Source organism: Nesoenas mayeri, assembly GCF_963082525.1.
Source record: "Nesoenas mayeri genome assembly, chromosome: 5".
Lineage (NCBI taxonomy): Eukaryota > Metazoa > Chordata > Aves > Columbiformes > Columbidae > Nesoenas > Nesoenas mayeri.
Window position 1 is genome coordinate 12,040,486 of NC_137548.1, and position 27,216 is coordinate 12,067,701.

The 27,216-nt window shown below is 40.0% G+C and overlaps 2 protein-coding genes across 9 annotated transcripts in view; one reads left to right on the forward strand and one right to left on the reverse strand.

The window, feature by feature from the left end:
• TECPR2 (tectonin beta-propeller repeat containing 2) overlaps positions 1–18,176 on the reverse strand; it is a 60,778-nt gene extending 42,602 nt beyond the window's left edge. For 5 of the 8 annotated variants that reach the window (XR_013922147.1, XR_013922148.1, XR_013922149.1 and 2 more), the window contains exons 1-11: positions 18,031–18,126; positions 13,237–13,521; positions 12,998–13,126; positions 12,508–12,639; positions 11,407–11,564; positions 9,984–10,296; positions 9,073–9,205; positions 7,297–7,767; positions 5,649–6,643; positions 3,317–3,500; positions 1,134–1,307 (exon numbers count right to left, since the gene is read on the reverse strand). Coding sequence is in view for 5 of the 8 variants with exons in the window: in XM_080344736.1 (XP_080200862.1) it covers positions 1,134–1,307; positions 3,317–3,500; positions 5,649–6,643; positions 7,297–7,767; positions 9,073–9,205; positions 9,984–10,296; positions 11,407–11,564; positions 12,508–12,639; positions 12,998–13,126; positions 13,237–13,470 (2,923 nt within the window). In the remaining 3 variants the exon portion in view is untranslated. Of the gene's footprint in view, positions 1–1,133; positions 1,308–3,316; positions 3,501–5,648; positions 6,644–7,296; positions 7,768–9,072; positions 9,206–9,983; positions 10,297–11,406; positions 11,565–12,507; positions 12,640–12,997; positions 13,127–13,236; positions 13,522–14,606; positions 14,663–17,437; positions 17,499–18,030 lie in introns of those variants that run through there. The other 3 variants (XM_080344738.1, XM_080344735.1, XM_080344734.1) reach the window with 3 other exon arrangements.
• CINP (cyclin dependent kinase 2 interacting protein) lies at positions 18,062–25,129 on the forward strand. Its single transcript, XM_080344739.1, has 5 exons — positions 18,062–18,190; positions 19,690–19,858; positions 21,214–21,340; positions 22,893–23,022; positions 24,864–25,129. The coding sequence occupies exons 1-5, from the start codon at positions 18,184–18,186 to the stop codon at positions 25,064–25,066; spliced, it is 636 nt and encodes a 211-aa protein (XP_080200865.1). The 5' UTR covers positions 18,062–18,183; the 3' UTR covers positions 25,067–25,129.
• Positions 25,130–27,216: the final 2,087 nt, after the last annotated feature.

Consider the following 27,216-nt stretch of genomic DNA (forward strand, 5'->3'; position numbering starts at 1 on the left):
TATTTACACAGTTTTCTTAATCATGAAGAATTCTATATTGTGCTACAGCAATTAAATCTGCAAGAGAAATTAGGAGAGTACCAGAATTAAATGGAAGACAAGAATTTTGATAGCCACTCTGAAATGCTATCCTGGTTCAGTGTCTGCTTCCCCCTTACCCAGTCCTCCTCTAACTTCTCCAGTAACTCTTTCATCATGTTATTTGTAATTTTTCCTTACTGGCTCATCTCTCTGTGCAAAGCCCACATGTTCAAGAGTCCTTGACACTCTTCTCCCTTAACTCTAAAACTTGGAGCTCCATCCTTCATCCTAGCTCCTTGTATTTCGCCTGAATACTCTCCATCTAACACCATCCAAATGCATCCCCTTCTATCCACTGAAGGGGACAAAACTAAGGCCATGACTTCAAAGTTCCCACCACACTATTGCTTTTTCTGATTCTTGCCTCATCCACACCCAGTGAGAAGGCAGCTGTAAAGATTGTTGCTCCACAGCCCGTTCCATTCCTCCACTGGCTTTGTTTTCTCTGTCACATAAAATACATACCACTTGCTTGTACTTCCAAAGCACCATGTGATTTTCTGTCTCAGAATATCTTCCTTTCATTATCAAGTCGTAACTCTTACCTCCAACAGATCTGTGCTTTTCAAAACACACAGCTTCCACTTTCCCCTACTCTGTCCCCTATACCTCAGTTTCTTCTGAATAGCCCACACACTATCTCATCGCCTTTCAAAGTCCTTCTTAAAACTTTGTTAAAATTCTTAAAGCAAGAAAAGAAAACCCACTTAAGGCTCAGTTGTTTCAGTGCATCATACCATTTTCAAGGCAAGGATATTATTTCAATATTTTCAATCCTTTTCCATTTATCTGCATCCATTCCATATCATAAATTCTCTATACTGTATGTACTCTACTTGGCAGAAAAAAATAAGTAGCCGTGAACCGGCTTTTCCAGTCTCCTAATTACACAGAATCTCACAACTGTTTCCAACCATTTCTCAAGATAAAAAAGTTTCCCTATGTCCTGGCTGTAGATAAAAGTTGAAAACAAATTGTGATCATTCCATGGACTTGAAATACAATAATCTTAGCCCACAAAAATTCAAAGTGCCTGCAATTAAATCAGGTACCTGTTTGCAGATACAGATCTCCATTTGTTCTGATAATCCAGGCGGTGTCATCACTTAAAGATACAAATACAGCCTGTGGTAAAGCCTCATACCAGTGGCGTTTTCCTTTTATAGTTACTTTTCCACAAGCAAATGCTTTGTTAGTCTTCTGTTCAATCTTCCAGAGAAGAGTCCCTGTATGAGGAGTAAAGAGAGAACATAATATCACTTAGCAATTACTGTAAGAGAGACAGCTGATTTGTCCTACCTACACCTAAACTAATGTGACGGGAAAGGCAAACCACTAGCATTAAACAAACTTACAAGATTTAAAAACACCTTTTTTTTTTTTTAAAAGCAAAACCAGAATAATGGCCAACTTCTCTAGGAATTGCTGAAATCCATTAGTATATGTGAGACTTTCACAAGTTCAAATGCTAGTCACTTCTCCTTACTTACACACTGAAAAATACCAAACAAAACTTCCTTGTCAGAGCCACATAAGCTTACTATCAGGAGGCTGAAATTCATAGCTTGCTTCTGTAGTAGTTGGTACATCCTCAGTACATAAAGGGGTTAAAGGTAGTACTTTCACCGTTCACAGGTACTAGTAGCAAATCACAGCTTTTGAGGACCAGAGAGCAGTGACAAACACCCGAAGGTCTGTGCTTTCCCACGCCACAGTGGGCAGTGCCATTGCCTGCTCCTTTCGTAGCACACCACAAGCAGACAAAGCTCAGAAACAACTGCACAAACCCATCTAGAGAACATTCTTCCTCATGTGAATCAACATGGATAGCTCAGAAAAAGAAAACCAAACGGAATTCCAAACTCAACTGCTGATGAGCAACCATGCTGGTTCCTACCAGAGCAGTACATTGTCACATTAACCTCCTTTGAATCATTCCACAAAGTAGCATTTGCTTCCATTTTGATGTTTGCGCTTAACACACTCTTGTGTTAATATATCCACAGGAAACTGTGGATGCTAGAAGTTTGCATGGATTCAACGCAAAACAGTGGGAGTTCCTGGAATTGAGGGATAAGAAACACAGAGAAAAAACCTTTTGCCCAGGAAATCTCAGAGTCACCAACAGCAGCCATCTGATGCTACCAAGGGCAAACCCCATACTTGCCAACCCATTCCTTTTATTTTTCTGCAGGCATCTGCATTTGACCACTGTTAAGGACAAGATACTGAGCTGGATGAATCTGTGATCTCACCTAGTACAGCTACTCTTAAATTCTTTTGTCCATAACAAAGCTCAGCTACAGATCAAATAGAACACCTTTCCTCTTAAAACAGAGAGCAAATCTTCCCCTACAGAAACAAAGGGAGATTGCCAAGTGCTTTTAGAGATGACAGGGGAAGAAAAATAGTGGCGAGGCAGCAGACTAAGTAAATAAAATGTCTGAGAAACTTGTATTTTAACACCAGCCCTGGAACAATCTGGAAGGCCAAAAGTGATGCAAGTTTGTAACCAAAATCTATTTCTTTTTAAACCAACACAATCGTCACTCCCAACCATTCAGAACAAACTCATATGCAAATACACCAAAAATTAAAAGATTTTTTCTTTAGTACTTGGGAAAAAAAAAAAAAAAAGGAAAAATAAAATCAACAAACAAACCCCCCCACAAAACCAATTCTATATTTACAACAAAAAGAAAATTAAATTTGGGAATCGTAAGCAGTTCTGTAACAAAACCCACGGTTTTGTATAGACAAGGATCTCTTCATTCATCTCTGCCTACCACTGAACTATTACTTCTGAAGTTCACTTTAATCAGGCACCACGTGTTGAAAACTTCCCAAAATGCAATATGAACTTGTTAGAAACACAACCACTTAAACCAGAACATGGTGTGCAGAGGTAGTGAAGATGCAGTCACATCACGCAATATGACCCTTGGATAAAAAAAACCCAACCACAACCAAACCCACCACCAAAAAAAAAAACCCCACTACTTTTACGTGAAACGAGTCCCAACCAAACAAGTTTCTGGAAGTACTGTATTTTTAAAAAAAAACCTGCCTACATGGAAATTACATACGCACTGAGCTGTACTTGTGATCTCAGAAAAACAAGGTTTTTCCTAATTAAATAATAGCTATTATTAACAATATAAGAAAGCAAATAAAACACACAAGTCTATACGAGTTTCACATTGACAAGGTTATAGTGAAGCAGACGCCGACCAACCTGAGGGGGAAACCGCCACCTGCTGTACCCCATCTTCAAACTTCTGCCAGCGCAGCCCCGCGGCGGGCAGGGCACTGCAGTATAGGCTGCCCCTGTAGTCCAGGCACCAAATGTACTTTTCCGAGACAACCAGGCTCAGGATGCCATAACCAGGGCCAGAGTATCCCATCCAGCTCTCTGCAAACTAAAAACTGTAGAGTCAGAGCAGTGCCAGGTGTCTTCCAACTGCATGAGAAAATGGCTATAGAAGCATAGCAACTCTCATATTTTCACTCCAAAAAAACCAGAAACTTGGGCAGGAACAACCCTAGGTTCCAGTATAGGTTGGGAAATGACATATTAGAGAGCAGTGTAGGGGAAAGGGACCTGGGGGTCCTGGTGGACAACAGGATGACCATGAGCCAGCACTGTGCCCTTGTGGCCAGGAAGGCCAATGCCATCCTGGGGTGTATTAGAAGGGGGGTGGTTAGTAGATCAAGAGAGGTCCTCCTTCCCCTCTACTCTGCCCTGGTGAGACCACATCTGGAATATTGTGTCCAGTTCTGGGCCCCTCAGTTCAAGAAGGACAGGGAACTGCTGGAGAGGGTCCAGCGTAGGGCAACAAAGATGATAAAGGGAGTGGAGCATCTCCCTTATGAGGAAAGGCTGAGGGAGCTGGGTCTCTTTAGTTTGGAGAAGAGGAGACTGAGGGGTGACCTTATTAATGTTTATAAATATATAAAGGGTGAGTGCCATGAGGATGGAGCCAGGCTCTTCTCGGTGGCAAACAATGATAGGACAAGGGGTAATGGGATCAAGCTGGAACACAAGAGCTTCCACTTAAATTTGAGAAAAAACTTCTTCTCAGTAAGGGTGACAGACACTGGAACAGGCTGCCCAGGGGGGTTGTGGAGTCTCCTTCTCTGGAGACATTCAAGACCCGCCTGGACATGTTCCTGTGCGACCTCACCTAGGCGTTTCTGCTCCAGCAGGGTATTGGACTAGATGATCTTTTGAGGTCCCTTCCAATCCCAAACATACTGTGATACTGTGATAAATTTGCCTTGTGTAAACTACAACCAGATCTGTCAGTGTTCTCTAAGATAGTATGTACTGCAAAGTAAGACTGCTAGAACATACATTTCAGAAAAAAACAAACAAACCCAAACCTCCAAACTGTTATCTCACCTCCAAAAAGTGGAAAATCTTCTCTTATTTATTAAAGAACACAAAGTAAATGGCAAATGCAAAAAGGAATACATAAAAATGTAGACTCTATAGTCCAGGAAATTATTTTTTTACTATGAAGTGATGAGCAAAGCAACAAGAAAGACAGCTAAATATTCACATCAGATACTGTCCGCATGGTAAAGGAGCCATCTATTGCAGAAAATTGGTTTACAGGCTACTATCTTAAATTTTCATAGCTTGCATGAGGTGAACCCAAGCACTGCATACATGACCTATAATACAAGCAGCTGTGGAGCTTTTCTAAACATTTCAGAGTGTAAGAATATCATTACTTGAAGCTAAAAGTCTTCTGCACTTTGGCCTGCAAGTGTTACTATAATAGACAGAACACCATCAACTTATAACTTAACCTTTATCAACAAATATTTGGTCTATCTCAATACAAGGCTGTTATAGATTTAACAAGAAACAAAACCCCCAACCTAGAAGAACTGTATTTCCTCCTCAAAGACTTCTGCTAAAACTACTTTACAATTAATTTTAGTATTTACAATTTATTTTAGTATTTATTTTCTATTGTCTATATGAGAATTACTATTTCTGGAAACATTTAGCCACACAATAACAATGAAGGAAATAGGGATAACAGAAAAAGGAAAAATGTTAACATTTTTTATAGTACTAACTGCTATCTAGGACACAAAGATTAATCCTTATTCTGAGTATTTACAGGTAAAATGATCCTTAACCAGGGGCCAGCCATGTGAGATCATCAGCACTAATTCCCCCTGAAGTCAGAGAAAGTTGCGAACAGCATCAAGCAGAATTTGGGCTACTGGAGACCCAAACATTTGAGCATGACTTGGCTTTACTGTTCACTCTTCAATGGATAGGTTTACAACAGCATTTTTGTTGAGCTGGGAATAACACAGCCAGTGCAGCTTCTTCACTTTGTAAGCACAGACCAACTGTTCTGAAGACACATGCATCACATTTAATGAAAGTTACATATTGCTCTTTGGCTTTAAGAAAAAAAGTAAGTAATTAAAAAAAAGTAAGTAAGAAAAAAATGCTTTCCTAAATAAGTAAAGGATAGTAATCACATTAATGTTTCTTCTGAAATGCTGCAGCTATGTATTTTAACTAAATTGAAAACACATACCTGGTCAGATTTTAACAGCACCGTCTCATCTAGGCTTATCTTGGCCACATCCTGGGAACCAGGCCCAGCAGCAACTTCAGGCATGCTGGTCTCCGAGGACGAATACGGCAATCCATGTCCATAAATATCCTCTTCATCACTTGAGGCAGATTTCTCAATCTTACTTTCATGAGGGTCTACTACTCCTTCAGTAGTGCTAGTACTACATTTAGCTTTGATTGCACCTTCAAAATTCCATCCAGAAATGGAAGTGTCATCTGAATAAACATCATTGGAAATGTCAAAATGGAGCACAGAAGGGTCCGACAGAGCACTGTGTATTAGAGAGATCTGCTGTTGTTCTTCCTCACCAGTTTCATCACTTTCCTTTGATGCCTGGGATGTCTGAACACCAAGTGTAGTGTCACATTCTAAAAACATTTGGTCTCTAAGGTCTGACTCTTCAAAAGATTTTTCAGTATCCTGAAGCTTCATTTTATCTACATTTTCATCTATTTTACACAACGTAGGAAAATCCTGTTCCTCCTCTTGGCTTGGCTTTCCAAGACAGCATTTATTGCTGGCAGAAACCACACTACCGTTACATTCACCATCAACACTGCCGGTCAAGTCTTCTGTGAGGATTAGAGGAGAGACAGATGTCAAAGTATCTATAATAGTTGAAGTACCCATGCCGCTGTCACTGTTTGGAAGTTTCTGTAAATCAACCACATCTCCATTGTCTTCATTAATTAGTACAGTCACAGACTCAGGAGACTGTAGAACACTGAAAGTTTCCGAACCATTATCTTCTTGCAAGACGGTATGGGACTCCACACTGAACATGCTTTCCTGATCTGGAGATCCCGTACTCAAATGATCAATGCTGCCACTCATTAAACTGGAAGTCATGGAAAAGGAGTCTGCATTCAACGAATGGGGACTATCGCCAGAAAGCTGGCGCTCATAAATTGGTGTACCTTCCAGAGAGCTCTGGTTCTTCCTGGTCCCACTTTCTGTTCTCATAAAACAAACAAACAAAAAGGGTAGGGGTGAGGGGAATAATATTAAATAGAATCTATTACATTTCAATGCAAAGTAAAAACTAAAATATTTTATTACTGGGAGAAGAAGAGAGTTAAATTTAAATTTTGACATACTGACTTTTCTCAACTTCAACACTGAATGATACATACAAAGCCAATAAAAGTCTTAATACGAAAACATTTTAAGGCTGTAATACCAATATAGAAAACAATTAGAAAGCAACCACTCATACTATTTTAACAAACTAAAAAGCATGGCTAAGAAAGACAACGTCAAATAGTTTAGAGAGGATGAATAATTTTACACAATTCCAACATAAAACTGGAAGCAGAGTCCATTTTATGTTACCATTAACCCACACATTAGAACCTAAGCATGTTTACATAAAGCAAAACAAAAGTTAAAAAAAATAAAAAACAGATATAAAACGATTTAATCAATTGATCACTTTAAAGACAGGCTTTCATCTGACACATAAATGGCCCACCACAACCACGCAAATATTTCAAGAGCATGGCAATATAATATAAACAGAGCATGTCAAACACACTCTGTCTGTGACACATCAAAAGCGACGTGTTCTAATAATGAGCAGTGGCACGGAAAGTTCTGCCAGACTTACCTTGTTTCTTCTTTTTTTTCTTTTTCACTTTAATTGGCTTTACAATGAGTTCTTGATCAAAATCTTCAGAGCTGATTGTGCTGAACCGTTGTGAAGAAAGTTGACTTTCTCTCTGAGCTTCTGAAAGGTGGTCTGCACATATCATAAAGCTAGAGCCACTGTCCACAGAATTTACTGAACTGCTCCTGCTTCTTGATTCACTTACTACAGAGCAGCCCCTTCTTCTTGTTTCATTGCTCAAGTCTCCCACTCTATCAAAACTTTTCTCTGATAGCGTTGGAGTTTCCAGATTATCTTTCACTAAAGAATTAGAGTCATTTTTATCACCAATAACTGAAGGGGAAGTAACCAATTTTTTATCTGTTTCCACTGAAGGGCTAGATGATACAGATGCAACTACTGATAATGGGGTCAGCAATTTGGGACTCGTATCTGTTAAAGGATTCGGCAATTTTGAATTCACATCTGAACCTGACCAAAAGAAAAATAAAGTATAAATACTAGTGTGTCAAGTGAGCAGGAGGACAGTTCTTGAAGAGTACTGAAAGAAAAGAAGCGTTATGCAATGGAAAAATACTCTAAGTTTGCAATATTTCAAATACATATATGCACACACACAATGTAAACTTCATGTAAGTAAACCTATATTAAATCATTTTAGTAAAATCAGTCTCCCAAAGCCTATATCAAACTTCTACCAGCAAAATTCTGAATTTGTGTATGAAGAGTGGTACAGGTCTTTAGCTTGGAACACCCAACAGTATCACATACTGAAATGCCACCCTGTATCTTCAGCTTCTCCATTCAAACATTCAGTATCCTGAAAAGAATCAAGGAAAATTTACCAGATAAACGACTATGCTAACTAGAAGAAAATATACTTCAAGAAGGCTCCTTCCAAACTATACTTAGAAGCTAAAATAGTAAGCACTTCCTAAAAGTTTGTGAGCAAAGAACTGCTTAAACGACTGAAGTTATGGCTAATAAGGAAGTTAAGTTCTCTAGCATTCAGTGAGACTTCATAGCATATTTACTAGCATTTTGCTAATACAAGATGGAATATTTAAAATGCGTTAGTAGTCATTCTGTGAATGTAATATGCTGGATAATGGTGTTTACAATCTTTATGATTGAGAAATCATCCAGAATCATCATTAAGGAAGTATTATTAATCCATTTTAGAGAGTTCTAGTAACATAGATTCTAAGTTCACGTGGCAAATAATAAAATGAACTCTCTAATTCTTTTTGGAATTTTAGTGACTATTGTTCAGATGTTTTGCAAGTTTGCTCTTTTTCATTGCGGGGAAGGCTGAGATTTCCTCTGGAATGTGGGTGGTGACAGGTGGCGCAGAATCAACATATTCAGGTATCTCCAACCCAGACAATTGAGATTGAGAAGTAAAGAGATAACCATGATCAGGATCCAGACGGCTTCAGCATCACGGTTTAGAATAAGGTCCCAAATGCACAGATGCCTGGCTAGGATAGTGCCGTTCCACTCTCAAAAAAAGGGAACCATAATTAATTTCTTTATGGTCCCATTCTTATTGCAGCCAAAAATCTGCTCAGATGAGCAGATAAATCAGATTTCTAAATATAATCTGCAGAAACAGATGAGTAACTCTAAAAAAAGTGGTAGGCTTTTGCAATGATCTGAAGGTTTTTATGTGAGGTTTTGGTTTGTTTTATAGAGGTCTTTTTTAATATTAAAAAAAGATACAATAGGCACCATATTCCATGAGGCACATCCTAAAGTCTGCCAATCTATACAAACCTATTGATGACAGTCCTTCAGGTCTACTTGAAATTCTTATTATGTCTCTATCCCCCTTTAAGAGAAAAATCTCATTGTTGGTACAGGACACAGACACGATGTCACCATATCCTTCCAAGCCACCAATCAAAGCCTATAAAAGAGTCAACATAGAAAGAAATTATTGGTATCAGATTAACATGCTGTTTGGACAAGACAGTGTTCTTAACAGAAGTATTTGCTGGAATTCAATCAACATAGGTACTTACAGAATAAAGATTTTATCTTATAAAAGAAGAAAACAGAACAAAAGAAGCAGGACAGCACTCTTTAATCATAATGTAGCTCATTTTATACTAATTTTAATTCCACAGGTCTATCCATTTTCTCTGTCCAAATGGGCAGCAACCAGTTACTTAAACAATATAAAATTTGGTGGCAGAGAAGAGACACAGGACAAATTTAAAGATGCTAGCTTGTATTGCTTTCATATGCACTTTTAAAAAAACAAAATAGTCTACATTTCTCTGTATACCAATAAAAAATACTTGGTTTTTTTGCAGACATCAACAGTAGTAGAAGGGAAAGAATAAACAGTTCCAGGCACATCTTATATGCCTAAACCCTATTTTTACATTAATTACTATATTTTAGATTTATATTTGCTTTGCTAAATATCAAAACTGGCTATGATGCTAACACCTGGACTGAAAGCTTTAAATGTATTTAATTTTCATATATAATATATCAAGTTTGTCTCTGAGTATATCATTGCAGCAACAACTTGAAGAGGGAGAGAACAAAGTCTGCTTTCTTAGGTTTAAATATGGATTTAAATCATAGACATGTAACAGATAATCCAAAGAGTCTCATGGTACAGGATGAATGAAAATGAGTAAGAAACAAAACATATACCTACAAGATTTATTTACCTGGTTCACAGTGTCTAGTAAGTAGATGCTGTACTCATTCCAGGTCAGCACCCATCCTTCCCGGAAAAAGCATGAAACAAGCCCAAGGTGTTTCTCTGGGGAGCTGTAACTTCCTCTGTCAGGTGGTTCCAAACGAGGATATAGTTCAAAAGTTTTTATTCCTCCAGCAAATACATCTTTCAATATGAAAGTGGCCTGAACAGTCCCGTGAACATCAGACTTCCAGAGACGAAGCCCGGGTCTTGCAGCAAATAGTGTCAGGTCACTCTGTTTACATAGGCCAGGTATAAAACATGCTCCAAATTTGCCAGTGCTGAAACACAAACCAAGAATTTATTTAGAAGGCTATATACTCAACTTATAAACATTTTTAAAAACTAATGGCACAAATTTACAACTGCAAGTTATCAAACGTTTTGTTCTTTGATTAAAGTATTCAGTCAAATGTCTGAAGTACAAATTTGGTTACAGTAAGACAAGAACAGTGCTTCCAAACAGCCAGTTTTCCCTCAGCTTTAGATGTCAGACACTAAGTCTGTCAGGCACGTTAAATGACTCCTCCTAAAAAGCTTTGTAGGCTTAACAGTCTCTTTGCTCATCTCAGAAAGATCCCAACTATGCAGCCATCCTTCTCCCAGAATTAAGAAAAAAAAAAGCTAAACACTACAAATGCTCAGAAACTGACAACCTGTAGTTGCAAGAAGGAAGGAACTACCTGAACTGTTAAAATTTTCTTCTCTCACACATAAAAATACTATCACACAAAAACACCCTTTGTACATAACATGGTCCTGGGTATTCCTCTTAGTATTCATATCCCTGAAACAAACACTAAAACGCTTCTTTCACGAGTCCATTTCCTCCACTTCCAGATATAGCCAGTCATGCTGTTTTACGAGTGGGTGCCCTCCTTCATATCCAAAAGGGATTACAGAGTGGAAGATGCCAGGTCATACGAGAAGCTCCTAGCTTTCATATTAACTTTCAGTGCTTGCTATACCTTTCCCTTTTAATTCACTTCAGTGCATAAGAAAAACTGGGATGCTGACTTGCTTTTTTGTATTAGACATTACATCACCCATTAGATGGGCCTGACGACAATGCTTGCTCACACCAAGTCACAGTAAACCAAGAGGGACTGCAGAGGAAGTTTGCCCAGCGACTTCAGTTTAAATGAGAAAAAAATCTTAACTATTTTTGCATAATAGTGCCCTGAAAATATGACTAATGTATTTGTAACTATGCCCTTTCTAAGTAGGTGGAATTGTCATTTCATGTTTGAGCACACAGCTACTGTAACTAACTTTTTGTGAGCGGACTGCTGTGGTGTATTAGTTTCACTGCTTAGATCACTCTTTCTGTAATCCACTCTGAAAAGCTCGTATTAACAGATGGGCCTGTATCAAGATTTTATGAGGGTTACTTTTTTCTGGGCTGTGTTCCAACTTGCTTGACAGATTTCTCTTCTGTGTAAAAAAGTACAGTCCGTTGTGATGTAGAGACGAGGAGCACTTTCTGGTTGTAATCCAGCTGGACAATCGATGATGGCTCCTCCAACACAAGGCTGGAGTTGCAAACACCCTATTAAAGATACAGGCAATTAACAAGAGTTAACCTTTCCAAAAATATAAAGTAATAACTAACATTTCAAATAAATTAATATGCCTGAAAAAACTAACAAACAAAAGCTTTTGAGCTACTGCTGCACAACGTTTACTTGATGAATGTGGTGTTTCTTTATGCAGACAAGAAAGGAGTTAGATTGCTTGTACCACAGTGGCACACAATGCCATTTGACTTCTCTCGGAATATTAACCAGCGTATTTCACTCAAAGTCAACAGAAGCCCCACAACCCATTTTCTTCCTTTTTCTCCACTGCCAGGTCACATAATGCCAAGACAACTGTTGCACTCAGAGACATTAAACTTTGTCAAATCAAACGAGGGACAGTCATGGGTAAATCGGGAGGCCATTGTTTAAACTTTTCTCCCATATATAAATTTAAGTTAGCATTTATTTTGCTCATGTCCCAGCTCTGTTTTAGTTAACAAACCATCTGAAAAATTCCATTTACAGGCGACATGCTAGAGTCACCCAGTAGAGGCCAAGTGTTATTTTCCTTCTGTACTCTATATTAAGATGCTGAACAATTGTGGAAAAAGTCCTTAATCAATATAGTGAATCAGCGATGTCGCACCATTCAAGGAGAAATTACTGACTGAGATCTGAATGGAGACGTAGACAGTTATTTCAGATGGAAACATGGTAAAACAGGAAGGATCACTACTCACCTTTTTAAAAAAATAATAAGTAAAAGAAAAAAAAAAAGGCAGTTGTGAAGGTTATCTAATGGTTGCCTTGCTGGGTATGTGCACACCTGGCCAAGTGTACACATACCAACAAAACAGTTCCACTAAATACCTGATACTAAGCAATTCACTAACTGCTAAATATTTATAAACACACAAGCATGCTTTCAGAAAACCGTAAATGAGAATTAAGGTTTCTATAATAAACAATCACCTGGTCTAGGTCTAGGGCAGAGTACACAATCTTCCCTTTGTCATCTCCAGAGAACAATTTCATCCCATTGGGACTCCAAGCTAAAGCTGTGATGCTACTTTTGTGAATACCAGCAACGTCAAATCTCCGAAGCTGTAAAACGATATCAAAGTGTTACAAGAAGGGGAAGAGAAAAATGGAGACACGAAGCCTATTCAGTGACTGACTGATAAACTGGAGTCAAAAAACCCACCACCAAATAGCTCAGCCATTTTTTACAAAGGATTAATTTATCAAAAGCATTTTTGATTAAATGTATCTTTTTAAACGAAAATCCTTATTTAAGATCATTGCTTTTATATGCTTAACATATGAAGCCTAAAACATATTCACAGATATTTCATCAGGCAAAACTGTCTGTTTTTTCACTATTATGAAGAATCATGGTAACATTCTACTAGGATTCACCATACTAAACCTCACAGTTGTCTCACCAAACGCAAAGATTTACCTGTTTGTTTCTTCCAGGTAATGAAGACACAAGCTGAAAAACTGCAACCCGACCTGAGGCTGTACCAACAGCAACTAGATCATCGAAACAACTCAACAGCTTTACAAAAGTAATAGATTCGCACTTCCCCTGTTGAAACAAACCATACATAAATTTGTAAAGTTAATGAGCGACAAACGGCACCTCAATTCTGAGCAGCTCAGCTTCATTAGAAGAGATGAGTAAAAGCTAGTATTTACCTCAAAATTGTATTTTTTCATTTGGTTTAGATGTCTGCAGTAGAGATAAAGCATTCCAATGCTGCTCCCCACAGCAATGTAGTCTCCATTGGTATCGAGTGCTGTGAGGTAAACCACAATTGAGCGAAAGCCTTTTTGGACCTTTGTAGGAATGGCATTGAGAAGATAATACAAAGGACAAAACTCCTTAAATATAACCGGTGAAGCCACAGATGCCATAGCAAGCACTGGCATCAGCAACTTTAAGGCGGAAATAAACACATCTACTTGGCCACATAAGGAAATCTGAAAGACAGAAGCAAAAGACAAGTCATTAATTTCTTTGAAAAGAGTAAATGGTTACAAGAAAGCCATCATTTAGCAATTAAGGATGCAGAAATTCTCAGGTTTTGTTTTGTATAAAGAAAAAGCAAGTTAAACTCTTCTAGCGAATGCAAGTTATTCTTAGAAGAGCCTTTTTCTTAAGACTAAGCTTATTAGGTTCAAACAATATCTAAGGATGTATGGTAACCACTAAATATGGTGTAACCACTTTTTCTTGCAGCTGTGAGCTCGTCAAAGTTGAGTTCAAATGCATTATTTCTCATCTAGCTAGTGAAAGAATCACAAGAGCTCAGATGCCGAACAGTCCATGGAGTATATTTCTTCATCTATCTGCAAAATCTACCTTCAACCCTCCCAGTGCTGAGAGCACAGGATATTCACTGTGTTAGGGCTTTAAGATCAAAGTGTCAAACTAGTATTTATGCTTGACGCCTTAGCGCCCCACATCCCAAGCAAAACATGGTTGAGAAACAACATCTGCTATATAATCAAATAACAACCAAAAAATTATAATACTGTGGGAAGAAAGGGGCAATACAAAAAGTAAAGAAATCCTATTTTGACAGACATGGGAAAATATCCATGTAGCAACTGAATTTAGAAAGATAAGAAGCAAACAGAGAAGAGTACCATATGCCCATGTTTCCCTTTGCAGTTAAGCAAATAACTTCGTGCTTTGTAAAACTGTAAATATACTTAGGGGATAATTTTGGTACTTTTCCAAGAATAATGGAAACAAACACTCTGTTTGCCTTCTTCAAGAAGACAAATCTAGTCAGATCTCACCATAGTAAAAATGCACCGGGATCTTCAGACAAAGCTCCTATGACCATGACGTACGTAAAAATATTTTTAAAGTTTAATTAAAAGCAGTAATTTTTCTCATTGTGGGATGACAGCCTTGGCAACAACATTTTTCAGCAGTAGTTATGCTCCTCATGGATGATTTCAGAACACAGAAAAGGAAAGAAACCTTCACTTCTTGAATCTCATTTTGCCATGAGCAAGTCTGATTAACAGAATAGTTTAGAATCTGCCAAAAATACCTGCAGTTTTCCAAGACACGGATTTTGGTTTCTGCAAAGAAGAAAACTTTCTATGGTTCTTTAAGCCCGTAACATTGAAGATTTTCTTAAGCACCAGCATAGTTATCACTTCCTTAGAGAAATAAAAAACAGAAATATGCCAACGGAAGTAAGAAACCCTTCTAAATGTTCACAATTATTCTGTAAAATATTCCTACTGCAATTTGTGTGATATGTCCTATTGTGCCTAGCTTTTATTTCTATAAGGATGGAAAATGGCATTTGTTTGGCAGCTTCACACATTGTTTAGAGTGTATACCAACTAAATTAGAAAAAAAAAAGTAACTGCTCTAGTTTAATATCTCCATTACTGTGAAAAGCTCTGACGTCTCAATTTTCTAACTATTTCAGTTATTGTGCAAGACGATTCAGCACACTGGCTTTGGGCCCTGCAACAGTCGCTGTCAACACACAATTCCACTAAATCCAATGGGATTACCTGCATGGCATTACCCATTCAAGTCCATGTTAGACAAGACCACAGGAATAAAGATTGGTTACTGGACCCATATTTTACTTGTGTTACAAAACCTGCCAGTAAATAAGCTAGCAGCAGTTATTGCATGTGTTTAATTATGATAAATTTTACTGCTTGCTAGAACTTACAATATTAATTCCACCCCCCTCCAGTGTTTACTACCTGACGCCCATTCCATAAAATATCACAAGGATTAGCTGATTAATGTACCCACACTAATTCTGAATGAAGAGTTCCTTTCAGAGTTGTGTTCACAGATAACCTCAGTGCATCACCACTCTTTTACAATACTTTCACACACCATCTATTTCCTATCCTGTATTCTAGGTATCATGCTCTTCCCTTCAGCATTTACTACTTTCTATCTACAGTCAACTAAATATATGGAGAACCTGCTGCTAAAGTCTCTTATTCGCTGTTCTAAACATGCTGTTTCACCAGTTTAGTGATTTTACTAGCTGCTGGTCTTTTTTTTCCCCTCTCTTTTTTCTAATAAAATCCAGTTTTTGTCCTGAGTCTCACACGTACAAATCTTCCTCTGTCTAATCTCAACTTCTGCCACTCTCCAGCTACTGCCTCATGAATTTAACATATTTAGGTTTTTAAGTCGCCTTTGTCACTCCTACAATTCACATCTGTCATCATCCCACGCTGCTCTCATAGCTGGAACCAGATCACATTCCCCAGTTGCCAAAGGAAGTCCTTAAATTTCATTCTATCTCTTAGTTTCCATCACTTATCCTTCCAGCTCAACTGTTAAAAACGTAATAATTCATTACAAACTATGGAATTACGGAAATTTCTATTATCCAGAAAAAGACTAGCACTCCTTCCTCTACAGTCACCCTATCTGCAACCTGATGCATGTTTTTTAAGTTTATACTTCATTTATAAAGAGGGTAAAAAAAATTAGGAGTTTGATAGGGTTTTTTCCCACCCCACAGAAAACACTGGGAGGAATTATTTCTTGTCACATACTAAGTTAAATTTTAAAAACCCACTGTCAGGTTACAATCAAAAAATGTATTAATAAGCTATAATTTCTTGCCATCATACACAAATGACTTTCATCTTGAGTAGTCTACAGCCTAACAAAACACTTGCACAGCTTGTGTGAAAACGTAACTGAAAGCTCAAATCATCACTTTACTAAAAATACTGCTAATTAAGCAATCTTATCTGCATGAAACAAATATATACAAGTATGCAGGACTGGAGAATTGCTATGTGGCCTGTATTCTCAAAAACTCTGCACAAACACCACAATTCTCTGCTTTATAGCCTAAAGTCTTCAACATCCCCCTAATCACAGTTGTGTATCACATGTAGTCTCTTTACTAACAGTTTTAGGATTATATGTTCTCTGGTTTTCCTACTTCATTAATGAAAGGCAAACAGTGGATATAATCTGTTTTCTCAGATTGGGAATTGGACGCACACATTCACTGTGTCAGCCACAGTTACCCTACAGTACATTAAAAGCTGTAGAGGGCAAATCAGCTTCTGCTAAGCAGCTGTTCTGCAGCAGAGATAAAGTAGAAAATACCATCTATTCCACATCAAAAACAACCACCAGACAAAGGACTCCTTCCATCTCAACTTGCAAAGTTCACAACAAGCTTTTAAATATTACATTCAAGGCCATGTTTTGAAAAACAAACTCTCTAAAAATTTTTCACTGGTCTCAGAAACAGCAATAAGGCTCAACACTGCCTAACAGAGTCAACTAAAACCAGAGTTAATCCCATAGCTAAACAGATAGGCAGCGGTTAAAGGTTCAGTGCCAGGGTATGCCACAGACCGACCGCAGGAGGCTAAAGCCATCACAGCATTTCTCTGCGCCCATGCCCTGCCTGTAGAAGAGTAACAACAACTTTGGGGTTTCTTTTGTTTTTATTCTTCGGCATAAAAACTTAAATTTAAGCTCTTTGGAATATGGACAAACTCATATATGTGACCACAGCTAAACACAACAGTCTCTGTTCTCAGCTAGGTCTTGCCAACTAAAAAGAAAAGCGGTTTTATTTTCTAATACTTCTCACACTTGTAGCTCAAGGAGCAGGCTACCCAGCTGCCACATTTCCAGAGCCCTTCCCAGCTGTCGGGCAGAAGGGAGAACACAAACTCCCACCCACCCCGGGGGGCTCTGCTTTTGCACACCCCGTCTGTGGGCAGAGGGCCGGCCAGCACGCAGGCTGCAATTACCCAATTAACACGCCTTGTTGCTCCACACAGCTCTTGAGATGTTGCATTTTTGCCTCGAAAGAGTTTCTTTTGAAAGAAAACTAGAATAACAACCAACCAAACAACCCACCCTCGGTGGCAGGGCCAGAAAGGACAGAAGGTGCACCTGGGGTCACCGCACACGCAGGTGCATCCAGGGGGGGCAGCAGAAACCTGCCCTTCTGATGCTCTTAGGACATCCGCTTTCTCTAGGAAATCTCACTTAAATGTACTTCTACATCCTGGCAGATGTTTCACGCCATTCCTTCTGCTTTCCAGCACTTGAGGGGCTGCAGCTCCTGGCGGGGGAGGCAGCACACAGCCGCGGGCCACGGACGAACAGCTGGCAACGCCGCCTCGCCTGCCCGCCGGCTTTACCTCAGCTTATGCGGGATTTATCGCCCAGAGCCGGGCTGGCGGGGGGGCGGCGAAGCCCCTCCAGTCGCTCTGCGGGCGCCTCGCCCCCTCCGAGGCCACAGCGCTCCCTCCCGCCAGGCGAACCTCCGGGACACGAGCGGCACAGCCGGCCCGCTCCCTCCGCCGCGCCGGGCTCGCCCGCTCCCGCCGGCCGCAACAGGCGGCAGCGGCAGGCCTGGCTTGCGGCGGCCGGGGAAGGGAAGGGAGAGCCGGGGCAGACCCTCAGGCGGCTCGCACCCGGCTCCGCGGAGACGCGGCTCCACTCACCTCCTCGGGAGCGCAGGGCAGCCGGAGCCGCCGGCGGGAGGTTGAGGGAGAGAGCGCCGCGTCGCTCAGGCCCCGAGGCAGCGGCGGCGGCCCCGGCTGCCTGCGCCGCTCGGCGGGGCGGGGCCGGACGTGAGCGCACTTCCGCGGGGCGCCATGGCCGGTGAGCGAGCGAGCGGGGGCGGTGCGGGCCGCGCTGTTCGCTCCGCCGGTCGGGCCGTGGGGGCAGCTGCTCCCCGGCTGGCAGCGGTGCGCAGGGGGGCTGGGCCGGGGGCAGCAGCCAGAGGCCTTGGCGCGTCCTAAATAGATACAGTACCACTGTCTGTTCTGCCCGGCCGTGCCGCCGGCGTATTTCGCTCACGCGTGGGTGTCGGTGGGGAAGGTGCCCCCAGGAGGAGCGAGTAATCCCGTGTCTCGCCATGCGTGTGGGCTTCGCGTTCGTGACCAGTTTTGAAGCGTCTCTGTGAACAAAAAGAGCAGCGGGCGCCGTTCCGAAGCCGGGCCCGAGCTGTGCGAGCGCGGCCGGCGTTGCGGGCCTGGGCGGGAGCGGCTGCTCGCAGCCGCCCTGAGGAGGAGCTGCCGTGTGAGCAGAGCCATCTGTAGTGGGTTCCCGGTGCTGTGTGCTCCGCTAATGACATCGTGAAATTACGGTCGGTGGTAAAGCACCCGCCGCCTTGAGGAGAGGCCGGGTTCCTCGCAAACGCCTCAAGACATCAGTTCGTGGTGTGAGCACCACACGCGTGCAGTGGCCATGGCCGTGATTCCTCACCATCATGTGCTGCGTTAGCATTTCACTGGCATACGTTGGCAGAAAGTGTTGTAATAGATTGGCCAATACTGGAAACAGGGTGTCCAGAAGAGGCTACGAAGTTGGTGAAGGGTTTGGAGGGGAACCCGCAATGAGGAGCCGCTAAAGTCACTTATTATTACTACAATGTAATAATTCATTACAAACTATGGAATTATGGAAATTTCTATTATCCAGAAAATGCTAAGCTGAAATAGTCTCGAGAAATAGTGTGTTTTAAGTTTGTTCAGCCTGGAGGAGACTGAGGTGAGACCTCATGGCAGCTATAGCTTCCAAGGGGAGGAGGAGGTGGGCAGGTGCCAAACTCTTCTCTTTAGTGACCAAGGGAATGGCAGGAAGATGTGCCAGGGAAAGTTCAGGTTGGACGTTAGGAAAAGGTTCTTCACCCAGAGGGTGCAGGAGCACTGGAACAGGCTCCCCAGGGAGGTGTCACAGCCCCAAGCCTGACAGTGTTCAAGAAGAGACTGGACAACACCCTCAGACACGTGGTGTGAACTGTGGGGTTGTCATATGCAGGGACAGGAGCTGGACTCGATGATCCTTATGGGTCCCTTCCAACTCAGGACACTCTGTGATTCTGTGAAAGCCGCCACTGTCCAGGTTACAATATCGCATCTCAGAACATGCTTGCATTTTTTTTTTTTAATAACACAATTTTCTTGTAAATTGTAACAAAGCTAATAGTCATGAAATCCTATTCCTCATCTGAAGACAGTTAATGTAAATTCCGTTTTACTTTGATCAATATTCAGCAATAAAGCAAGGTATTCATTCATGCAAACAGCTGCTGGACAGCGCACCGTTTCGTTTCTGTATGCTTTAAATGGCTTGAATTTCTTTATTTTCTCATACAGCAAAAAGTCCTGCTGACGGTACTCCAAAAAGGCCTGTTTTATCTGTCAGTGCAAGAAAAATTAAAGATAATGCAGCAGACTGGCATAATTTAATGATGAAATGGGAGAGACTGAATGATAATGGATTTACTACAGCGAATAAAATAGTCAACATGAAGATCAGTGAGCAGTAAGTATGCTAATAACACATGTGAGTAAAGACAGCATAAAGATTGCCTTTATTGAGAAATTAATCTGTTTTCCTCACTAGAAAGTTCTTTTTGGAGGTGAGGGAAAGAACAAGTCAGAGTGGATAAGCTAGCTCTTAGATCAAACTCAGCAGTTGTGCTTTGTGGTTGCATAAACGTTTTACATTCACATAATAGATGTCTCAAAGCTTAAAATAATCTCATAAAGTAATGATATTTGCAAGAAACGGATGTCTATTATACATAGTCAAGCATAACAGATATTTAAGATTCTTCTGTAATGTAAAAAGTTAGAATCTAATCCTATAGTTCTCAGCTTGTGTGACTTTGCTGACTCTCTTGCATATTTACACTGAGGCCAGTATTACCAAATTTCACTCACATCAAAGGCTCAGCAGATTTTAACAAAGAATCAGTGATGTATATAGACAAAAAAGTTAGAACAGTGATGATTTATAAAGCAAAACAAAACAAACCCCACCACACTTTGGTAGAGCTGGTATCTTCATGCTGTAAAGAAAATTCTCTGATTTTCAGGGTTTTGAAAAGAAACTTCTGCAGAGTCCTGACAGCTGAACAGGGTTTGTCTGACAGGGTTCTGACAGGTACAAGCTCAGGAATATTTTGCTCTAATAGTGTCGGATGTTGGTTTCACTTTCTAGCAGTCCCTGTCTACCTTTACAGCTTCTGTGGGAAAGTCAGCAAGACAGGATAGGTGTCTGCACATTGGCTGCTCTGGGTTCACAGTGAAATGTCTTAGCTTAAATTGTGCACGAAGGTGAGCTTGTGCTGAGGCACCAGATTGTTAGCTGGAGCAGCTGGAGGCTGGGCACACCTTGTCATAGAATCATTTTGAGTGGAAGAGACCCTCAAAATTATTGATTCCAACCGTTAATGTAACACTGTCACTAAACCCTGTCCCTAAGAAGCTCATCTGCCTGTCTTTTAAACACATCCAGGGATGGTGACTCTACCACTTCCCTGGGCAGCCTGTTCCAGTGCCTGATAACCCTTTCTGTGGAGGGAAATGACCATTTTGAGATAATAACTTATAACACAGGGGCAAGGTAAAATGGGGAGAGATGTTATCTTAATAGCTGCAACTGTTTTTTTCAAGCACATGCTCTAAGGTAGCGTAATTCTTTGTTCCTCTGAAGATTGTGGTACCAGCCCCAATTGCTCACACAGCTGGCTATGTCTCCTACTGGTTTTAGGTAGGAATTCTTATGAACAGCTTGTGAGAGATTTCAAAGGATCAGATCATATGGATTTTAAACCTGCTCAGCTCAAGTAGACCTATATACAGTGTTTATCCTGCCTTATGTTTCTGTTTTAGATTTCAAGGCAATAGACTGGAGATAGCATGTGATAACAGTGCCACAGAATCTGAAAAGCCAACTCCAAAATACAATGAGGAACTGGACAATTGCTGTGCAGAGTTACTTGAGACCTTAAAGCACATGGTAATGTTCATTTTTTCAGTCTTAGTCAATAAGAATCAGTTCCAAGTGTGTCTAAAAGTATGACATAAGGAAATGTCCTCAAGTGTTTGTTGTAAACAGAAATTTGGGATTTTTATTTATTGTTCTTTGGCTTCCAGTGTGCACCATTAGTTTGCTTGATTGGTAAATTTGAAAGTTAGGTTTACATCTGCCGTCTTATAATTCTACTCCTGCCATTATAAAATGATCTTCTGAAAATGAAAACGTGTCATACCAAAATGCATTCTAAAACTGCATCTGTTTTCTATTTTCTCATCCTGAATATTCTATTTAGAAAAAAACAAACAAACAAAACACAAACAAACAAACAATAAAGCATGAAGTAGTGCTTTACCTGCCATCATATCTTTGCAGTTATCTTTGATCAGACATAATCGAGTTATATTTTTAATCTGCCTGCCTGCATGTTCTGTGCATAATGCCTTCTCTGGAGAATGGAGTATGATAATTATCTGTAACCCACCTTTTCTTCTGGATACATTGCTAGGAATTAATGTCACCTGTCAGTCTGACAGGAAACTTTTTTTTTTTTCACCTGATACTGCAATTTAAAATTCATATTAAAAATAAGTTCTACGGCCATCTGCCAAAGTGGAGGCCCATTAAAAAGATTATAGATCTATTTTTTTATATATACAGGGTACCAGTCCAGTATTTAGAATAAACAGGAAAGCAGCTGGATTTTCCTCAAATGTTGTTCTGTGGGAAGAAGTAACAGTATATTTTTTTCCTTGAGGTAGTTTTGTATTCACACTACCAAGTGTGTTGATAGGAGTTTTTATTACTCCTGCATAACAGGAGTCTAAGCAGCCAGTGTTAGATTGGATACTAAACATAGCTTCTACAGATGTATTTTATGTTTTGTTCCTTATGAGTCTGTACCACCTTATGAGTTTATAGAAATATCTGTAGCTTAGCTTCTTGAATTAAAGATGCTGCCTGCAAACTCCATTGTGTTGTAAATATTAGTCTCCATCAGTAATACAGAAAGTCAGGTCAACATGAAGGAAGTGGATGGAATGACCTGTTTTTTGAAGCAAGCTGCTAAATAAGCCCAGATATATTGTCAGTCACAGCCTGAGCTGTTTTTCTCACCTGCCACTGATATTTTGAAATCAAATTTAAGTCATCTTGACATGGTAATGTAAGAAAGCATGTGCCACCTTGTTTGTAGACAGCTTGATGTTTTTCTCCACTACTAAATTGCTATAATGAAAATACAGAGAGAGGTGAAAAAATGAGGGCACACTTTAATATATCTCTACATGGGGGAAACAAAAGAATCATGCAAAATCAGAGTCAGTAAGTCATATCTGCAATGTTCAGAATTTTAGGGTATCTCATATTAAATCCGTATATAAATTACAGCTTTAGTTCCTGCCTGGAGTTAAAAAAGTGAGTAATGCTAAGCTGAAATAGTCTCGAGAAATAGTGTGTTTTAAGAAAATGTTCAAGATTATAGTAACCTGGTATCCTGTGATGTTCATTAACATTACGTGTTTATCATTTCCAGACAAAAATACAAATGAAAATGGAAAAGCTTACTTCAACTACTAAAGGAATCTGTGACTTGGAAGCATACCACCGTGGAGCTGGGAACTGCACAACGCACTTCTTTCATACATGGCCCACACCGTACTTCTGTAAGTAAAATATTGATTATCTTAGCTAATTGTGCTGTGTGGTTGATGGCATCTAATTTAGGACTGAAAAATAAACCCTTTTATCTGGATGTGTAGAGAGGGAGAGTGTGTATCTGTCTCCCTTATGATTAACTAATCAATAAACACATGAAAGTACCACTTGGCTTTAGGTTGCTGCTGCTGACTGCTCGTATGAATTGCCAAGCATTGTCTGACATGCAAAAATTACAGCATAAAACTGAGCTTGTCAGCAGCTTACAGTGTCCACGCTGGAACAGCCACAGCCTTTGTAGAGACATATTTGCAACTGGTGGTGTTAAGCCATAGGCTTAACAGGCTTGCCTTGTTACTTGGCACTGAAATGAAATCCTTGAATGCAAAGAACATGCTATGCCTCAGTTAGTTCTCTGGCAGCAAAAGAAAAATACAATTATCTCAATGTCAGTCAAGTAAATAAATGTTCAGTTATTGTCTACTGCGAGTATCAATCCCTTTAGCATTCACTTGATGGCAAAAGGTGCTGCCTCCCAGCTCATAGCGCCACAGTTTTAAAACTGAATTCAAGAGAAGCCTGATTGCATGCAAATCAACTGCTGCCTTCGTGAAGCAAAAGTCATACTTTGGCAAAGCACTGCTTCTTACTTCGCTACCACAAAGTTAGGAGGAATCTTTTGTATTAGTTTCTGCAGGCTTAAAAGGGTGAGAATGATGAAGACAACTGCTGTCAAAACACTCATTGTGACTGAATCATTTAACGATCTCAACTCCATGAAAGACTGCATCCTCCTGAAAGTAGGGATAGTTCAGGCTAGGTTAGAAACACAAGATCAGGCTCTCTTTAAAAATAATTTATGTGGCTATTTTTTTATAAAGTCAGATAAGTAAAGATTATTTCATAAATGTATTTTAACCCCCCTACCAGTATTACTAACAAAACTAGTAACAATATTATATTTTACATTATACCCTTCAGTTTTGGCCTGTTGTTTTACTGTTATTTTTCACTGTTTCATAGATCATATAATGTATCTAGAGTGTCCTGAGTTGGAAGGGACCCACAAGGATTGAGTCCAACTCCTGTCCCTGCATATGACAACCCCACAGTTCACACCATGAGGGTGTTGTCCAGTCTCTTCTTGAACACTGTCAGGCTTGGGGCTGTGACACCTCCCTGGGGAGCCTGTTCCAGTGCTCCAGCACCCTCTGGGTGTAGAACCTTTTCCTAACGTCCAACCGAAACCTCCTCTGGCACATCTCCTCTGGCACATCTTCCTGCCATTCCCTTCTCTAAAGAGAAGAGTTTGGCACCTGCCCCTCCTTCTCCCCTTGTGACAAGCTGTAGAACGTGATGAGGTCTCCTGTCGGTCTTCTCCAGGGTGTTGGTGTCACTTAATGGAGATCATGCATTGCTAAAGTGCTTGGCAACACGTGAGGACATCCTTTAAATTAGGCAAAATCAATAGTGACTCTGAAATGTGAAACTTGTATTTCAAGATGGCATTGCCAAATTTGAAAATAAAATTTCTTTTTGTTGAAATAATATCTATAATTGCTCATTTTACAGTGAGTTCTGAGAATCAATACCACTGCTTATTCTAGAATTCATGTCAAAATCACAAGCGTATAAAACACATCCAAAATCTGAGGAAATTGTTTAACTATTTATATTCTAGTGTACAAACATTATTAATGCTGTAAAACCCAAGATGTCTAGATATGGGCAACAGCTTATGTAAACATAGGATTTTTTTTTAATGATCAACATATTGTAAGTATAATTTAACTTTTAGAGAATTGTTGAAATGTTCTTGTCAATGTGCTTGACTTTTAATTCATTTCAGACGAGGTTTCTCTGAAGCTTTCTGAAATGTACAAGAAGGAGCTACAACTCAAGCAAACAATTGTACAAGAAATTGCGCATTCTGCTGACCAGGATCTGCTGATGGTCTATTTATCATCATGGTTGTACCAGCCTTACATTGAGAACAGCAGCCAACTACTGCTTGAAGCCATGCTGCTGGAAACAGGACACAGACAGTGCTAGAATTTCAGATGTTACATGGCTGGCTTCTTGTGGTGCTTACATGAAACTGAAATGGCAAATTGCAAGGCTTACCAAGTAAGTTGAATTTTTGGAAAGTTTATTAAAAATATTTGTCTCTGTTTGTATTTATTTTGTCTCAGCTGATATGCCTTTTTCTTCATGGGACGATCTGGTTTTGGTCGCTTTATTCATTTTAAGTGCAATAGAGAGGCTACAGATACAGAGGCCAAGTCCCCTATAATCAGAGAGAGGTAAGCACTGCTTGGTGGTCCTAGGGGATCCAATGCACACAGACATCTGCAGCAAATAATTCAACTATTTTCCGAGTCCTGACGTTCTAAAATACCTACTTTATCCCTTTCACTGTAAAAGTTCAGCACTTCTTCATCATTCATGGGGTTTTTTTTTTGCGTTACTTAACAGAGCTAGTGCTTTTGTACTTGCTTTGTCAAGGGGGAAAAAGAAAGGAAAGCACAAAACGAAGCATCCCAAAGGATCCACATGGTTTGGTATGCAGTTCTGAAACGGTGTCACAGGCACTAGTGTGAATTCTGGTTTGCTTTTGGTTATAGTGTGGTTAGGTACATGACCGTTGAAGAAGTGTCCAAGCCTCAACCAGCACACTGGGCAGGTTTAGTACAACTCACCATTCCACAGGCATTACAGGAAAAGGTCTTGTCTCTTTCAATATATTGTAACTTTTTTCTTTTAGAGATGTTTCATGAAAGCATCTGTTGAATAAAAACAAGAGCTGCTTCAGTCATGGCCTTACCCCATATTGTTTGCTTGCTGTCATAGGGCTCAGCGAGTTTTTCCTTGGGTTGCTGTTTCTGATGTGAGATGGTTTGGGTTTAAAGGCGTGCCCCCTCTCTATTTTTGGTTAGCAATTCACATGACAAGAATCTGTGGCTCAAATTCTTGGCTTTCTTGGAAAAGAGAGTATGGAGTGTGATGAGGAGAAACAGTTCATGCAAAAGCTAAAGTGGAATTCAATACCCTTACTTGCTTTCACGCCTAAAGTCGTAATAATCCCTGTAGCATACCGTTATGTCAGACCAGGGTAGCATGGAGAAGCTGTTACACTTACCCACCTTTTAATAATTGCTAGTTGCTATTGCAAATTAGCACTTTTCAGAAAAGTCTATTACAATGTGCAAACTACATAGCTGTGTCATCAAATTTTTAGTTAAATGCCTAAAGCATAGTGAATTTAGGCCTTCTGCTTACTTCATTATAATTAATCTAAATTCCTCCCACTGACTGATTGCCCATATGACCTGCTCCTATATAAACTGTTGATTTAGATCTCCTATTTCACATAATTATGCAGTGTTTCTGAGTGCCATTGACTCATTGTGCCCTGACAGATGTTTACCCTTGATTCTCCTTGAAAAAACTATTTGAACTAAAAGACAGTAACACAAAATGCACGCTGCTATGAAATGCCTGTGGTTTGACACTAGAAAAATCTAGTTAGAACAGTGAGAGATTCTGGAACACATTGCTGATAGTAAAAGCAGGGTCACTTAACTAGTTCTAAGTTGAAACCCCATGAGCTTGGTAAAGGAAATACACAGGTTTCCTGCAGTAACAGAACAGAGAAGAATTGGAAGAGTTTTCTCAGCATGTTACTCTGTTCAACAGGGTTTTTTTTGACACCTTAACAGTGTTCTATTCTTACCCCAAATTTCTAGTGTCTGAAAGGAAAGCCTGCTGTAGCTCACGGAGAATACAATCCATTATGAGTAGCTTTGTGGAGTTTTATTATTTTCCTTTGCAAGCATTCCACCTAGTTTAACAGCCACCTTCATTTATCTGAGTAGGGCCAGACCCTTGTCACTATGGAAACACCTTCATACTTGAAAAATATTTTCCAAGGAGAAAAGGTTTGTTCACTTATAGAATTGTTCTTTTAAGATGAGAGTGGGTGTATTGTATTTCCCAGCATGTGCAAATCAATAGGGAAGGCAGAATTGAGGCAAATTTTCATTGTCTGCCCAGGTGGAAATTGTGATTTGTTCTCATTTCTTAAGAGGAAATAAGCTTTTCAGGAAGGAGTCTTCATATTCACAGACCCCCTTGCTCGTTGACTGCTACCAGACACAGCAAGATCACTGCAAAATCACTGCAGAGATGTTTTGTCATTATAG